Genomic DNA, 17902 nt, shown 5'->3' on the forward strand with positions numbered 1-17902 from the left:
AGAACCGCGATCCTATTGGAATGAATGTAAATTAGACGCGTCTGAGCTCATGAATGTAGCGCTGTTAGAATACTGCATGTCATATCTGTCATTACAGCATCGCACTCAACCGCCTGAGAGCAAGCAAAACGTTTTTTATTGATCTTCTAAGGATTATTATTAGTATTATTATTATCATCAAGGTTTGGGGTGCTTTTGGTGCACTTATCATGCTTAAAAACTCATGACATTTTGCGCACACATCAGAGTTATTGGCCATTAGGGCTTGGCAAAAGATGTAGGGCTCTGTAGCGCCCCCTTGAACATGGGCGTGTAAGGGGGGCTCTGTGGCGCCCCCATTTTCACCTACAGTCACCAAAATGGGTACATAATGTTCTCATCAATTATAGTAATTAGCTTGCCCAAAAGAAAGTCGGATATTTTGGATTATTTTTTTAAATGCAGACTCTGAACTTTAAATACTCCTCCTTGGGGATTCATGTGACTGGCACCAAACGTGGCAACATTATGCCAAGTCATTGAAGATGCTAAATTGCAAAAAGATTTTTTATGTATCTAACGGTGTTGCCATGGCGAGGCAATACATTAATGGCAAAAAAATGGGAAACAGGAAGTGTCTTATCTTCTGGGTGCAATGTGATTTAGATCAAATTTGAGATGTATGTTTAGTCTTGGGGGCTAATCACATGAATGTGGCTAATGTGGGTCACGGTCATAGCGCCACCAACTTGCAGGAGGAAGTGTGGCTCTTACAGACTTTGAAATAGTCCTGTTATTTTGATCCTAAATGCTTCTTGATATCTTACATGATATCATCATAGCCACAAAGCAAATATCAATATTATTTTTGGACTGTTCAAGGGCCTTAACACTTGCCTTAATCACACTTTTATTAAATTTGCCACAAACATCCAAGTTGTTAATCATTATGCCTGAGCAGAAGGTAAGACACGGTGTCTTACTTGTTTACTCGACCATATGCATGTGTCCATCATACATCGTTTCCCGAAAGCCACTGGGTGGAAGTGGACCCATGGAGCTTGGGCCCGTCATTGCTGTATTTTGCATTTATTTCTCATTATAGTCACGGTGTTTAGTGCATAATAAATATAATGTTAGGATTAACTTGACATTTTCCTCAGAATTAATCATTTTCAAGTATTGGTATATTGGTAATTTTATATATATATATATATATATATATATATATATATATATATATATATATATATATATATGATTATTAGTTTATCATATATGATTATCAGTTTTGTATACTGAAATACTGAACTTCAATTTCTGCCACCGTCCTGAAGCATTTGTACAGAAAAAAAAAGTAATATTGTATCCAAGAAGTGCTTATTATAATTACTGAAAAGTCACTTTGGCAGCCTGATTTCACAAAAGACGAAAAATGTATCTAATGCATATTGACAAAGGTTGGGATTAATACCACTTTAACAGAGAGAAAAGACAATAGCGACATCAAGTGGCCAAATGTACTCTACACTCTGGACGAAATGCAGTATGTACAGTAAGCTCATATTGTACTTATAAAAGTATCCTTCACCAAGGCTCCATACTGAACATCCCAGACACATTGTTGAAACAGACAAATCTGTTCCTGGTTATAAAATGTTGTTTTATAGCCAATTTAGAAAACATTAAAATATTAAATGGGCAAAATAAAACTGAAGTGACAAATTCATTGTGTATTCAGTCCAAAAGTAAAATAAACAGTAATGTGTTTTGTGGAATCCAAAGCCAACAAGTAAATGTGGTTTCCAGCACTGGACACAGAACCACCATTTAGGCCTAAACATTATGTAATACAGTATGTGCCATGAAGTAGTCCATTTGTGAAACATGTTATGTATAAACAGAAAACATAACATAAATATTAAACATCTTTATCAAGAATTTATCAAAAATTCTAGTAAAAGTTGTGATTTTTTTTTTTTTTTTTTATAAAAACAAAAAGGCAATATACAGTAGGTAGACAAAAACCAGAGATAAGAAAGACACTGCATTAGAGAAAGATAAAGAGCAATTATGTAAGTGATTATATAAATATGTTTAGACTTTTTTAATAGCCCACTTGCATTCTAGAGTCAATCATACTAGAGTCAATGACATGTCAGGAAGCATAAAAAGAAGATGTGCTAGAAGTTAATCTATGTAGAGATAATATACAGGGAAACAAAGCAATAGAATAAGACTGGAAAGTATGCAAATAAGAGGGATGAAAAAGGGAAAGGATAGAAGCAGTGGCAGGTGGCGAGGGGTCATTTATTCAATCCAGTTATGGAGAAAGAGAAAGTAAGGGCCATGGGAGAGTGTGAGTAGACAGGATATGGAGGGCACATGGTCAGGAGAGAGGGGCCCTGGATCAGGCAGACTGTGAACATAAGAGAAACATTTCCCGTCCCATTCACCAAGCAACATATGTTCTGTTGAACCACAAAGGGAAGAAGAGAGAGGAGGCAGGGAGAGAAAGATATGTCTTTGTCTAGAATTCACATTTTAAAATCCTTTCTATATTTAAAATGTGATAAATAGTCCTGGGCGTACACTTTGTTTGGTAGCTAAAAGCATAATCAAATTAGCAAATAATTATGTAATAAGCAAACTTGCAAGGAGTGGGGAATACGTATCATTTCTAGGAATTAAAGATCTCACAATTATGTGGGTACAATTATTTTCTGCAGAGTTCTGTGCATGCAGATTCTGTTTTGGCCTGGTGATCAGATGTTCTGCAATTATTCAGTGGTAATTACATAAAATCTTCACAATGTAACTTTTGTCCCTCTAGCCGTTGAAGCATTTAACTGCAGGTTACTTTTTATTAGAAAAATTCTTATTAGAAGGTAAGTAACATTATTATATATATTATTATACATAATATTATATTATACATAATCATGTTGTTTAGACTTATTGAAAACAATAGTTTCTAAATAAATAACATTACAAAAGTTAGGCAATGCTGACATTAGACAATGATTGCTAGTCATATCAGATAAAGTCATACAGTGGAAACTATTATAACGTAGCTAGTAGGCAAGTAGACCAAGGTAGCAACTGGTTTAGAGATTGCATTGTTACCAGCATAAAGTAAAACATTTTTCCCATTGTCCTTCCTCGATAATGAAATCACTGCAGTACCACAATCCATAATAAAATGCCCCATTAGAGTGGTTAACACTATCTAACAAACTAGTGTGCCCAACAAACCTGGCTAGCTATTGGTCCAAAAAAAAATCATACCTATCGAGCACCTGCTGACAAACTGCTCCAGCACCACAAGATCGAATATCTCCTCAGTGTCGCAATCTTCAGCCAGTGGCAAGGACTCCATGACAGCGTCCTCCTCATCCAAAATCACGGGTTTTGGCACCACTGTGACAGATCTTTAGTTCTTTTCTTAAGCAGGAAGCGAGGGCCGGGTAAATTTCCAATGTAAGAGTTTATTTTTATACACTTTTCAGTGTCACAACAAATAGTTTGCTTTTCAGCACAACAAATCTCTCTTTCTCTCCTCCGGCAGTCTGGATTGCCCTTTTATCCCTCTCCAGTTAAAGGTTAAAGGTTATTTCCCACAGGTGTCAATCCTTCCCATCCCAGCCTCACTCTCCATAGACCTCACTCGGCCACAGCCACATCAACACAGTGAAGTAATGTTGACTAACAGTTTGGAATGGAATGTTAAAGGGAGAACACAAACATGATTAAAAAGAGAGGAGGATGCTGAGAGAAGGATAGAGAGAGATGAGAACATGCAGAAAGAGGAAATGGAGGGAGGGGGAGAGCAGGAATGATTGAGTACGAGAGGAGCCAAGGGCTGATTGAATACAGCTGTGGAGGGAGGGTGAGAAATAGAGAGAGAGAGGCAGGATGGATAGAAGGGAATGGACTGAATATTAGGGAGGTGAGTAAAAGAAGAGAGTGTGGTGGAGACAAGAAAAAGACAGAGAGAGACGAAAAGACTTAAGACTCAAGAAAGCAGACACAGGGATGGAATGGGTGTTTCTTATGGAATGGGATCTTTTGGCACTTATTGCCCTTAAAAATCTCTTAAAACACTTTTGACAATCTAACTAGTTTAATGTGCCCTATATCAATGTCCAACACCGGATCTACATGCATCAGAATAGTAATTTTTCTGAAATGCCATGAGCATTTTCACCATAAAGTTATTTCTACCTCATCTCAAATGAATGATTTCTGTTTGATCATTTTCTGCAGTGGAAATGATGGCTGTGGAAATTATAAAATGGTCTGCTTTGTCTTGCTGAGGGGAATGTCATAGCTAGCATTGTATGTATACTAAATATAAATATTTGCACAACTTTAGCATAATCTGACAAATTACATCTTAATTGAAAATTATGCACAATCAAACTTGATAAAAAGTGTTGTTTGGAAATAACATTGATGGGAGACCAACTAGACCATATTGTCCAGGCTGGGCAACTTTAAGATTTTGTTATTCAGCAGGGTAACAAAAAGAAAACAAAGTTCTTTTAGTTTTAATAAAAATCAACCCCTGGAACATAAAAGTGCCCATAGTTGAAAAAAAACCCTAATATTTACACTGATTTTTACGCTGAATCATATCCCTCTTGCCATTCCCTGCCCTTTCCCATCTCACTCCCAAAACATTTACAGTACAACACAAACGCTGCACTGGCAGATGTCAGGACAGAATTACAAATGGTGAAGGAAAGCAAACAAAGCGAAGAGATTTCAGAGATTTGTTTTTATGACCTGTGCGCACTGGTGCTTTGATGGAGTGGCGCTAAAAGGACAGGAATGGCTTTCCTTTTCCTTTCAAGTATTTCCAGTTCACATTCCTCCATGCACAAATACAAATGATTTTTCTCTGGTTTTCTCACCACACACAATCTTAATTCTGCCAAAGTAAATACCCTGACGATTGGTCATGCCCCCCTGAAAATATGTGGATCACTAAAAAACACCCATAGAGAGCTTTACTGAATCACTGGCTTATACAAGCATGAGGGAGAGAAAAATTGTTAAAACATTTATTTAGAAACAAGCTAGATTTGTATATTTTCTGCAGAAAATGTAAGTGATAGTTGTCTGTGCAAAACTTGTCACCTTGATGCTTGGGTATTGTGGATGGTTGCTAGAAAGAGAGAGGTTGCTATAGTGTGGGTGGTTGGTAGAGAGTTGCTAAGGTATTCTTGGTAGTTTCTAGGTCGTTACTCACTAGCCAAATTCAAAAGAGCCCACCCCCAAGTTTGTGATATTTTGGTTACTAGATATGTTCTTTTGTCCAGGAGGTGGAAATCCTGTGTCCAATAATTTAGAAAAGTAATGTACCACACTTCTCAACAATCTGCAATCTAGAGTACAATTTGAGGTATCATTCATATCAGTGCAGTGCAGTGTGTTGGTTTCAGTGGAAAAAGAAACAAAAAACATGTTTATGTGCCTGTATGTGTCTACAGCCAGTATGCAAGAGTGTGTGTTTCTGAGCAGTGAGAAAAACAGAGGCTATTTATACATTGACCAGGCGTTTTCCTGTGTGGTGTTTATAGTGAATGCCTGTGGATTATGGCTGCAGTGAAAGGGCACTTGTAAAGTTTCTGTCATTCCATGGATATTATAGAAATATACCATAAGTCCCAAAGAGCATAGATAAACAAAGAGAATAGCTTATTGCTGGGTGATGGGAAACTTAAATCTGCTATGATGTGCAGCAGTTTTCTAGATATTGATAAAACAGACAATGGACTCAAGGTATGATCTCTATAGCAATTCTACACTAAAGATTTTTGGATTAGTCCAGGACAATGAATATTGTTTGCGGGATTGGCCAAAAAACCTTAAAAATGCAAATTCTTTATAGCAAGGAAGAATTAATTATTCTTGATGGTTTTGAATGCACACATACAGTATGTAAGATTTCTACTTAAAAGCGGTGCATAAACAATCCAGTCAAACATGAAATGTTTTAAGAAGTCTTACCATTACCATATAACTATAATATAGTACAATAGAAACTCTAAGTGTTAGAGTGCAGCACATAAGTTGTTCTGCACCGTTTGTGCTATGTGCATGAATGATAGCTCAAATTGTGCCACTTGTTGAGGAGAGGTGTACAATTAATTTTCTAAGTGATCTGACTTAAGATTTACGCCTTTTTGATGATAAAAAGTGCCAAAAACTCTCATAGACTTACATAAAAAAGGGACATTTTTTTAAGGGAATCTCAGAGTTTTGGAGTTGGGCCCTTTTGAGAGTAAGCATCCACCTAGCAACTGAACAGGAACATGCTAAAACACTCAATACACCTCCCAGAACCACCCAGATCACGCTAGCATCGTGACAAGTTTTGCACAGGCAAGCACCAATATTATTTTCTTCATAAAATGTAAAAATCTATTATAATGTAATGTAAGAGATGTGTGTTCAAACCCAAGATCTGTTAAATATCAAAGTGATCATCCAAAACAATAGCTCTCTCTTTGGGACAAACAAGAATGACCAACAACTTAAGACAGTCAGGAGACAAATGTGACCTAACAGAAACATAAGACGGGAATGCATCCTCTGCATTCGTCAAAAAAGACAATAGCAGCTCAGTTAGTGTGGGATCTAGACAAGCTAAAGCCTCTTTTGTTAAATTGCAACAAAATTAGAAGCCATGGGCAACAAACAATACAATTTGTAATACAAGACCACAATCATTGATTTGGTGTAAGGAGTTAGTATTGCATGGGTGTAGTGTAGTGGATAAAGATCTGTATTGGTTTTCGAAATGTTGTAGGCTCAAACCCGGCAAGTGTCAATCTATGAGCTATCACCACTTCACCCTTGTGCAAGACACCTACAGTAACTCTTAGTTGCTTGAAGGGGAGTCTCTCTGTCATAAGTGCTTCAAAATTTCCTTAAAAGCATCAGCAAAGTGTTAGATTGGTTAGATAGCATTATAAACTTGTTATACGCTTGCATAACACAATGTTTAATTACAGTCTTATAGAGCAGACCACACTCTTTTTCTTTGTGACATGATCATATACTGATTTAGGAGTATTACCATTAAACTCTTCACCCACAGCAAAAGAAAAGAAACTGTCCAGTATTAAAAAGAAAAATGTCTGTAAAAATAAACATTATGGTTACAGTAGTAGGAGGAACCATTCAAAATTAACCACAGCCTTGTACAACTGTGGATAAAAGCATCTGCCAAATGCATAAATGTAAATGTACAAGCTTTGCTATTAAAATATCAACAGGGCCGCAGATAAACTCTTTCGCAATCCTATAGTGAAAAGACTGGGCAAGAAAGGTATCACTTTAATGTGTGTGTTTGGGCACAGATAACAGAGCCACAGCGAAATATGAAATTGGCATGACTGAATAAATACGATCTTAAGCTGAGAGAGCATTGAGATTTCAGGAATGCACACTTATACACATGTAATGATTCCCAGGCCTTTGTGACATCATAGAGAGGGCTCAATGTTCCCAAGCTGCACTGCAAGTGAACAAGCCTTAGGGATCAGACCTTTATAGACTTTCACTCTCAGGCATGTAAACACAATCTAGCCCTCCTCAAGTTTTCTAGCCCTTCTTTTTCAATGTCAGCAATCACGCAGACTTGGTTACTTAATTCCCGTAAACACATGCTCATCTTTGTAGAAGAAATCACCAGAGTTCAACAAAGTAAGATACTGTAAATGCCTTAAAGATTTTACTGTGGCTTGTAAACTGTCCTGCACAATTTGTGCTACAGACATAAACAATATCTCAAATCAGGTGGCTTGATTAAAAGAGATGTTATATTTACTGTTTAGATCAGAGATGCAGTTTTAAAATGGGTAATTCAGAATATCATAAAGACTGGACCCTTAACTTGGGGCAGTAAACAACTAACTAGCAACCAATTAGCAAGACCCTAGCAAACCAACCAGCAGCACCCTAACAATTATCCACAATATGCTAACAGTTGTAAAGCAATACCCTGGTAACTACCCACAACACCCTAACAATGTAGATTAGTATGTGCAAACAGCATTCACATTTTTTAGAAAATGTACCAATCTAGTTTTATTATGTTATTAGAGGAAGAATAAAAACATGACAACAATGAATAACACTTCTAGACCCAGTTTAAGTTTGCAAATGCACAACATGCATTACTTGCAAGTGCATCAATTCTGATGCTGTCTGCACTACAAGTTAGTGCCTCCACTGCTTCAACAAGTCATGAAACTTAAACCGGGGCATAACACAGCAACATGTTGATTTCACCAATTCCAACTTTCATTCTAATTCCAGGATTTAATCTTGGCAAAATCATCTCAAAACATATTTAGTAATTTTGTAGCTTGCAAGTAAACATGTTCTCAAACTCATCACTCTCTATGTAACCTACCTTTGTCAGCCTCATGGTTCCCCTGGACTCAGCTCTCTTTCTCCTTAAAGACCCTCTCACTGGCACCGGATCCGGCTTGTCCCCGCAGCTATCTGCACTCAGGACGCAACCCATATAGAGATCTGGACTGTACTGGTCCCTCTCTCTCCTGTCTCCCTCTCTCTCCTGTCTCCCTCTCTCTGGCTGAGATTTTCAGAGCACACAGGAGCAGCTGTTTTTGTTCACTTTTTGTCCTTCCCCTTTTCCAGGCTCTCATTCAAACTAACATACACATGTTCACCAATTGACTCTCATCTGTCTTACACACGTAAACAAAGGTGAGAATATGCCTATTAAATCAAATGTCTATTAGCACTCTGAAATCAGCATGCATACGGTCAGCAAGATGTACATAACTCGCAAAGCAACATCCAAAGGATATCGGCCCCACCCCCTACTTTCCCAAACACACACACTATTGTGCTCAAGCACACTTGTCTTCCAGAATATATACATATGTTGACTTGTTTCTACCTGCTAAACTGGGATAAATCTATTTAATATCAGTGGCTCATTGCTCAGATTTATGGTTAGGAAATTAAACAAACCCCTAATCCTAAGAATTACATTTTGTTGTGTAACTCATCCCGTACCGTTTGTGCTCTGGACATGGACGATGCCTCAAATCATGTGGCTTGTTGACCCTGGGGAGGGGAACTTGTACTTTTATACCAAATCTGATTTACAAAAAAGAAAAGGCAAAAAACGATTAAAATTACACAGAAGGAGTTACAAAAGCCATATCTAGGAGCCAAAATTTCATAGAGATTTGGAGGTGGTCTCTTTTGCCTTAGTCAGTAATCAACCACCTTGCAAGCATTTCCTTGCTAGCAATCACCTAGCATTGTTCTAGCAACCACCCCGAAAACCCAAGAAACTGTATTGGCAGCATGTTAAAAACTACTCAGAACACATTAAGCTGCTTTTTCTGGATTGGGAAGAACAATTACTGTTGCTAAATAATGTAATTTTTTATTTACCAATCCAGGCTCACTGGCACAAATAGGGATTATCAGAGTTTAAATGGACTGACCAATCATGTGAACAATCATGGTTCACCTCGTACAAAAGGTGTTCTACCAGGGAGCATGTGGGAGCAGTTTGTAATCACACCCTACTGAACCATACTCAAGTGGAAATACTACAGGATCATTGATCATTGATCAGTGCTCGAAACAGTTTTGATTGATGATGGACAAGCACTTTTAGTCAATGCAGAGCAACAACATGGCAACCACCAATGAAACACTAATAACCCCAAAACAATATGCTAAAAACCCTCAAGATAATCTTAGCAAGCACATAGCAATGTTCTGCCAAAAACCCACAGCAAACTAGTTTTACATGGGCAAGAACCACTCACATAGTCTACAGGTTTTAGTATCAGAATCATGTATCAAATTCATTAAATAAGCAGTTTCTTGTCCTATCTCTCCTGTGTGATACAGCAGGAGAAGAAACAAAATACAATGAGTCACAGTGCAGAATATACAATGCAGACAGATCTTTCCTCCTCCATAGGGATTCTCATGCTAAGATTACACAAAATATCTCTTCACCTCATTCAACCATTTCTCATTTAACTAATTTGTGGGAAAGACTGGATGAAACCTCCACAATCCACCAGAAAATAAAATTTCATATCAGACCACAACAACCATTGCTGGGAAGTAAGGGAAGCCACAGCTCTGCAGGGTTTGGGCCTGAGATGGTATGTAAGTTGGCAGCATTGATCTGTAGCTGCTGGGCTTAAGCAGTGTAACTGAGACCCTGTGTGAACAGAATAATCTTACACAGAGCTCTCTTCTGAGCTGATTTACCCCGACGAGGCCTCCAAGAGTCAAATGCGACACACGGAGAACTCTACTTATTTCTCTATGAGACCAATTTTAGCCACATATTTTTTTAGTTTTCACAAGGTTCACTTTCTTTTCTGGAGATGGAGAAGAGGGGAGAGGGTAGGGGGTAACAGGGTGGCTTGTGGGACTATTAAACCATAACCCTTCTAAGGTCGAATTACACTCATGCCTCCTCATACCTCCCTCCCCTTTTCCTGTTCTGTTTCCCTCTCTTTTGTATTCAGACATAGGCAACTATTTAGCAAAGAGCTAGTGCTCCTGTAACAACTTTATCAGGTAAACAGAAATAATTTTCCAACTTTCCTACACTTTTCTGTCTGTCTTCCATGTTAGAGCCGTGCGCCAATCCCATCGTTTCAAGCTCCACATGAGATGTGTGTATTGTGTGGAATCAAACAATAATAGAGCAGTCAAGTACAACTGTGAGTACTAATTAGAGGAACAACATCCTAGAGTAACTAATACAGTATGAATGTTATGTGATTTCTGGTGCAACAGAAATGTTGCACATTTCACATTTCCCATCAGGTATAATGGGAACATCTAATTTCATCCAACAAAACCATGGCTACACAGTCACCTTTTCCTGTAAAAGTAAGTGCAAGCAAACGGGTATAAAAAAGAAAAAAAGCCAGTCCTACAGTATTTAAGTGTAACGTCACATTATGTAAACTGAAAAAATTGTGATACGTGAACTTATCCTCAGAAAATGTTTTTAGTCTGATATCCATACTATATTCTACAGCGGCTCTGGCACCACATGAAGTCCATGATCCTACCTTCTTGTCCCCTGTGAGAACCCCTCAGACACATCTTTCAACACCTGAAGTGATTGCAACAGAAACTACTCAAAATGCTATCAACAAAAACTCTGCCAAAATCTCCTGAGCACTTTTTGGCAGTGGTTTGTGCAGGCATAATTCTCACTATATGGAAATGGTGTGGGGAGACTTTTAAAGTAGGAAAATACACTGGCTAGAGGACAGAGATAGAGCACACTATATTGACAAGATTAAATATGAACTGAATGGAAAGGGAAGGATTTACAGAGGAATCTACAGATGTCTGTCTAGAGTCTTACCTCTCTTTCTGATTGCTCAAAAAGAAATGGAGAGGATGAAGGGAGAAAAATAAGGAGTTGAATGAGAACCAAAAAATGACGAGACTGCTTGAAATAGAACAAGAAAATAAAGACTACAAGGTCCAAAAAAGTAAGATAAACATAAAGATGGATAGTGGGAAGATGGGAATTTAAGTGAATGCGCGAGACAATGTTTTCAATAAACAGTCCTAGATTGTCCACTAAGAAAAAGGCCTAAAAGCAATTGCAGATGAAAACAACTTTAAAAGTTTAAACAAAAAAGGTAACAGATGACCAATCCCTAATTGTTCACACTATACATTCTATATTGGTGGTGTGTTCAAATCCCTAACCCTCAGTATGGGCAATAGTAATAGTGATGCTAGCACTCCTCTTTTAAAGATAATGAGTGCAAACATGTCATGCTAAACATATTTTTTTTTTTTACATGTGATAATTATTAAACATGCCAGCATAACATTCTGATGAAGTGGAGCAGAAAGACAAAAAAAGAGGAAATATACCCCCCAAATATACTTTTAGGAAGCCCGATTTACTATAATTCTTTTCAGGCAGTTTATAGAAGCTCCTTTAACTTTCTCTTTTAACTCTCTTCTAGTTTATAGCAATTCTTTAAACTTACATTGTCATGCCTTTTGTGGTGCACCTGCGTCTGGCCAGTGGGCTCACAGTGTTGCACAGGAGGGAAAATACCACAAACCACACATTGACTTATTGTATAGGACAAGCACAAATCTGCTTTAGGTCATTATGATTTACTTCTGAAAATATGTTTAAATTATTTATTGGAACAGAGTTTTGGGTTGTGACTACAAATAAGTGTTCAAAAATGTCCTTAGGGAAGAAAAGAATAGTTATCTCACCAAAGCAATCATTTTCCTTACTTTCCTACACTAAGAACACTTTAATGGAAGAAATCCAAGCCTTCTTAAGCTTGAAGCATCTATTTGAACACAGTGTGTTTTGTAATGACTAAAGTTATCTAATCCCCCTTGGGTCAAAGTTAGAGTTGGACAGCAGAAGACCTCACAAAATATCCCACCTACAGAAGGCATTTGGGAGACATTTAAAAAAAGCCACCTATTGTTTACACAAAGTCATGACCTCAAAACACTCAATATACAAGAAAATGTCCACATTTACCAGAGTGTATTTCAGTCTCCACCTAAACAAGTGGTCAGTTTTCATAAATTGTGCTGCAATCTTCCAGGGTTTGGTTTGGACTTTATTTAGACCTCTACACTTTGGAGCTTGTTGACTGAGAATGAAACAAATTGTGCCCAAACTAGGGTGGGAGTGAGATTCTAAGGACCAAAATTTAGTCCCTATCCACAAACAATCAAGAGTGGGACATCTAGCCAAATTCTAAGAAATGTTGCACCACACACCAAGGACAAAAAAAAGCAAAACTCCCCATGCATTTAACCACACAAGAATAAGTTGTCTCAAATACAAAAGTAAACAAAGTTGTGGCACCTTATCATGCTTGTTTCTTACCTTCTGCTACAACTTCTAAGAATTTAAAGACATGGTTGACACTTGATGGTTACTGTAGCAGACTACACTGTATGCTGTTGCCAATTTGGGGCCACAACAATTGTTACCACATGAATGTATCCCAACCTCACCTGATTAACCTGATTGTTTGTTTGTCTCAAGACAAGAGCAATCAGGTGTAAAAAACTTTCAGCACTGGTCTATGGAGTATAACTAAAACACAAATAAGGCAATACTCCCTCTACAGTTACTGTTAAGTTGAAGATATTGTGCTCTGATGGAAGTGTACAAAAGAGGGATGTGTGACATCTAGCAAATAATAGTAGCTTTTAAACAATTAATGTCTCACAAGAAACCACAGTGACAGATGATGTGATGCTATGACAAACATCCTCTGTGAGTAGATATCTGCTCATGTCAAGAATCAGAATGTTTTGTTTTTGCAAAAATGTTACTTTCATACTTCCGTATTTCATAATAAAACTAGACATTGAATGAAAAACTGCAGGGCTGGCCTTGATTTTATCAATCTGGAATTGAATGTATTGCAAAGAATTGGTTCCTTGCCATAGTTATCAGTCAATTGTAGAGGACTATCAAACTTGCATCCTGAAACCATAAAGGAAAATTGGTTCAGAGGTGGAGCAAGTTATTATAATAATAACATGCACTAGTGAATTGTGCACAGTAAGACCAGAGACATGTATCAAGTTCATGATTTCATTCATGACTCTAAATGTGGCCCAATAAACTCAGCTACTGAATGCTAATGAGACTGAAGTTCTTAAGCAATCTCTAAGAGACCCTTCATAGCTCAGAATAGAATGATATGAGGCAGAAATAGAGATGCTGAGAAAATGTCAGATACACAACATGTGCAGATGTTCTAAGACCGCTGGGTTCCTGTTCCCTCGTTCACATCCCACGGCCCTTTCTGCTTCCTGTCAGGGGTTGCTGTACCAAGAACAGAGATGGCCCTTTGGGGACAGGGCTCTGTTAAAGAGGCCTTTTAAGGGCACATTTTTGGCCTCTGTCCAGCAGAAGGTCAAAGGATAAAATGGGTGTGAAGGGGATGCACAGCATGTGTGACATATACTTTTCATAGACTGAAGCACAATGCTGAAAAGGTAGAGATGGATCCAAGAAGCAATCTTTGTTCAGACCTGGAATAACTCACATGGACTTTTCTAACCTTCCTGTTGGAAAGCTTTTCCTCTTTTATAACATCCTCATAAAGCTTGGATTAATGAAACTGAATTTCTCTGGAATTTCCATGGAAAAAGAGAATTGTTACAACCCCCCACCCCCTTAGGCTCATATACAGAGGAACTACTTGATGTGCATGAGTGCACAGGTCATTGTGGACATCACGCCTTGTAGCATCAAGGCTGTTGATCCTTTGAACATGGTTACACACCAAAACTAGACTGAACGTCTGGTGAACTTTGACAAAGCATGACAATGGTCCTGGAGACACAGGCATTCATATTAGACCTAGGGACTTTAGAAGACCTTGCTGCAGTTATTTTCTTCATAAATATGTCCGTTCTGAATGCTACTGGCCAATGAGGCAAATTCTGTGGCATTCATCAATATGAGAAACAAACTGGACCAGTTAGGCACGTTAAATTACTTAAGATCCTATGCAACAATAGGCAACAAGGTAGGTCACAGTGTTGGGTTGTCTAAATTATAATATACACTTAGTGACCACTTTATTAGGTACACCTCTCTAATACTGGGTAGGACTCTAATACTCCGGTAGGGTGTGGCATTTAAATGATACTCAATTGGTACTAAGGTACCTAATGTGTGCCAAGAAAATATTCCTCACACCATTACACCAACAATTACAGCCTGAACCGTTGACACAAGGCAGGATGAATTCATGGATTCATGCTGTTTGGCAAAATTCTGACCCTACCATCTGTATGTTGCAGCAGAAATCAAGATTCATCAGACAATGTTTTTCCAATCATCTACCGTCCAGTTTTGGTCTGCCTGAGTCCAGTGTAGCCTCAGTTTCCTGTTCTTAACTGACAATAGTGGTACCTGGAGGGGTCTTCTGCTGTTGATGCCCAATGTTTGATGTATGTTGATTTTTATATATTTATTAGTATGATGCATCAGTATGCAGAGAGATACTGTTCCTGCATGTGTGACAGAATTATGACTCACGATCGCAACTCACAGACATGGCCAAGTTGCAAGCGGAATTCGCAGACGTGTTCTCGCCTCTCCCTGGTCGCACAAACCTTATAGAACACCATATCGAGACTCTCGGTCGCACTCTGGGGTGGTGGTTCATAGCTGCCCCCTAGAAAAGGGTTGTTCTGGAAGAATTGGAAGCAATGCTTGAAATGGACATAATTGAAAATTCTGATACCTAAGAGTGACGGGATGGTCTCGGTCTGTGTAGACTAGAGGTCTTCACAGGTTCATCCTAACCCGAGGACCTGACCCGGGACCCATACGGGTATTGATCCACGTTTTATATGGTCAGCCAGGTCCGGGTCGGGTCCCATTCTATTGCTGCAGTTCCCGGGTCTGTTTAACATTATGTGTAATACCTGAGTCAATCCGAGAAGACCCGGCCGTGATCAGACAGCGCTGATTATGATTGTGCTGTCTGTGTGTGTGTGTGTGTTGTAACTTAAAACATTGTAAAATTGGGATGAGAAAATGCGGGCCAGGAAATAAGGTGAAAAATGGAGCGGAGCCACAATGAGTTGAGTGACATTAGAGGCAGAGTGGAGTTAAGGCACACGATAGCAAATTAGCAATGCTAATGTTAGCAGCTGTGGCAAAGAATGAGCAATTGTTATTATACTTCAAAAGGGCAAACAGTCGAAGTGATCTTATGGAAGATCCAAAAAAACTGCAAAGCTGATTCTAAACAAGTGGCTTTTGTCATCATCACCATGACAGCAAGTGGATGCTTAAAGCTGAAATAATGAGTGGATTAGCTATGCTGTTTCAATCAACAAGAGAGGAATTACAGAAAACCTGGATGTATTTTACCAACTTTCTTGGCAAGGAGGATGGATTATATGCGTCACGGCCAGGCACATGGGAGAAGGCTACTAATGTTACGGGAGGTAAGACACAAAGTTTTGTTTTCACAACTTGTAAATGAACTTGTTAATAGTAATCAGCTGTGAAATCGATGTCTGGTCTGTGTCTCCCGGCCTAGTCCGGGTCCTAGCTTTCAAATAATAGACGGGTCCAGTTTAGGTCCGGCATTTCTTGGTTCTGCATGGGTATGGGTCCAAGCTTTCAAATAATAGATGGGTCCAGTATGGGTCCGGGTAGTACATTTCCTGGTCTCTTTGGGTTTGGGCACACATTTTGGACCCGGCTGGACCGGCTGTTCAATTGTATTCACACTGGACTTAACAAAGGCTTATTAGCAGATTACCTTTAATTAACTCCAATCTCCCGGGAAAATATGGCCTTTTCCACACCGTTCGGTTTACACCAATTTGTGACCCTTACGTTCAGTTTGTTCGGGGCCCCCGCCACATTCCAGCATCTCATGGATCAAATTATCAAACCACATACAGCTGTCATGTTCTCAGTTGTCTTTTGTTTTTGTGCTTTTATGTTGAAGTTTAGTTTAGTTCCTGTTTTCTGTTTGGTTTTTGTAGTCCTTTGTAGTTTCTTTTTATGATTGGTTTCCCTCTGATTTTTTCTCCTTCCCTGATTGCTTCACCAGGTGTCCCTCATTCCCTTGTTTGTTCCTGTGTGTATTTAAGCCCTGCCTTTTGTTCACTCCTGGTCGATTGTTGAATGTTGTTTAGCCTGGTATGTTTCCCCTGCCCGTGTATTCAGTTTTATGTTTATTTCCCCTTTGAGGGTTTTCCTTTGTGTTTATTGGTTTGTCTGTTTGAATAAAGTTTGACTGCATTTGGATCCGCATCTCCTCGTATGCCTTCGCTGCTCATTCGTAACAGAACAATCGACCACCAATGGATCCAGCGGTCCAGCAGGCTAACTACCGGCTGCTCAGCCTGAGGCAAGAAGGCCGACCTATAGAGGACCACGTCCGCAACTTCATTGAACTGGCGAGTGTCGCGGACTTCCCTGAATCCTCCCTTGTGGCCTTCTTCAGGGGTAATCTGGACGGTTCGCTGAAGGAGCGGCTGCCACAAGCGACGCGTGGCTGGACTCTCCGCGACTTCCTGGTGGCGACCCTACTGGTGTGCGACTCACCGCTCTCTGTGGGCGTTGCTGTGAAGGACCCTACCACACCATCCACAGTGGAGTCTCTTCAGCCACCCCCGGTGCCCCCTATAACACCAGCCCCACCTGTCAGCGAACCGACCCCCACGGCAGTCGCGCTCCCAGAACCCACACGGTCCACTTCGTCTGCCCGGAGGAGGGAGAGAAGACGGGCTTCCGCCTCCCGGCCCACGCCTGCCACGGTCAACGAGCCTGAGCCCTCTTCAGCCACGGTCAACGAGCCTGAGCCCTCTTCAGCCACAGTCAACCAGCCTGAGCCCTCTTCAGCCACGGTCAACCAGCCAGAGCCCTTAGCCCCCGATGTCCCTGAGCCAGCGCCTGTAGCCTCGACCGTCCCTGAGCCAGCGCCTGTAGCCTCGACCATCCCTGAGCCAGCGCCTGTAGCCTCGACCGTCCATGAGCCAGTGCCAGTAGCCATGACCGTCCAAGAGCCAGCTCCTCCTGAGCCTTCCAGGGCTCCGCCTCTCGAGCTTTCCAGAGCTCCGTCCTCCGAGCTTTCCAGAGCTTCGCCTTCCGAGCTTCCTAGAGCTCGCCTCGAGCCTCCGAGCCTCCCGAGCTTTCCAGAGCTCCGCCTTCCGAGCTTTCCAGAGCTCCGCCTCCCGAGCTTCCTAGAGCTCCGCCTCCCGAGCTTTCCAGAGCTCCGCCTTCCAAGCTTTCCAGAGCTCCGCCTTCCAAGCTTCCTAGAGCTTCGCCTTCCGAGCTTCTTAGAGCTCCGCCTCCCGAGCTTCCTAGAGCTCCGCCTCCCGAGCTTTCCAG

General features: G+C 40.1%; 1 protein-coding gene across 2 annotated transcripts in view; it reads right to left on the bottom strand.

Moving 5' to 3' along the window:
- The window catches only part of LOC127628498 (tensin-2-like), a 72281-nt gene extending 63596 nt beyond the window's left edge, over window positions 1-8685 (bottom strand). For both annotated transcript variants that reach the window (XM_052105279.1, XM_052105278.1), the window contains exon 1: window positions 8408-8685. In XM_052105279.1, the coding sequence (XP_051961239.1) occupies window positions 8408-8521 (114 nt within the window). In that variant the 5' untranslated portion in view covers window positions 8522-8685. The remainder of the gene's footprint in view (window positions 1-8407) is intronic.
- Between the last annotated feature and the right edge of the window lie 9217 nt (window positions 8686-17902).

The sequence above is a fragment of the Xyrauchen texanus genome, chromosome 35, assembly GCF_025860055.1.
Source record: "Xyrauchen texanus isolate HMW12.3.18 chromosome 35, RBS_HiC_50CHRs, whole genome shotgun sequence".
NCBI lineage: Eukaryota > Metazoa > Chordata > Actinopteri > Cypriniformes > Catostomidae > Xyrauchen > Xyrauchen texanus.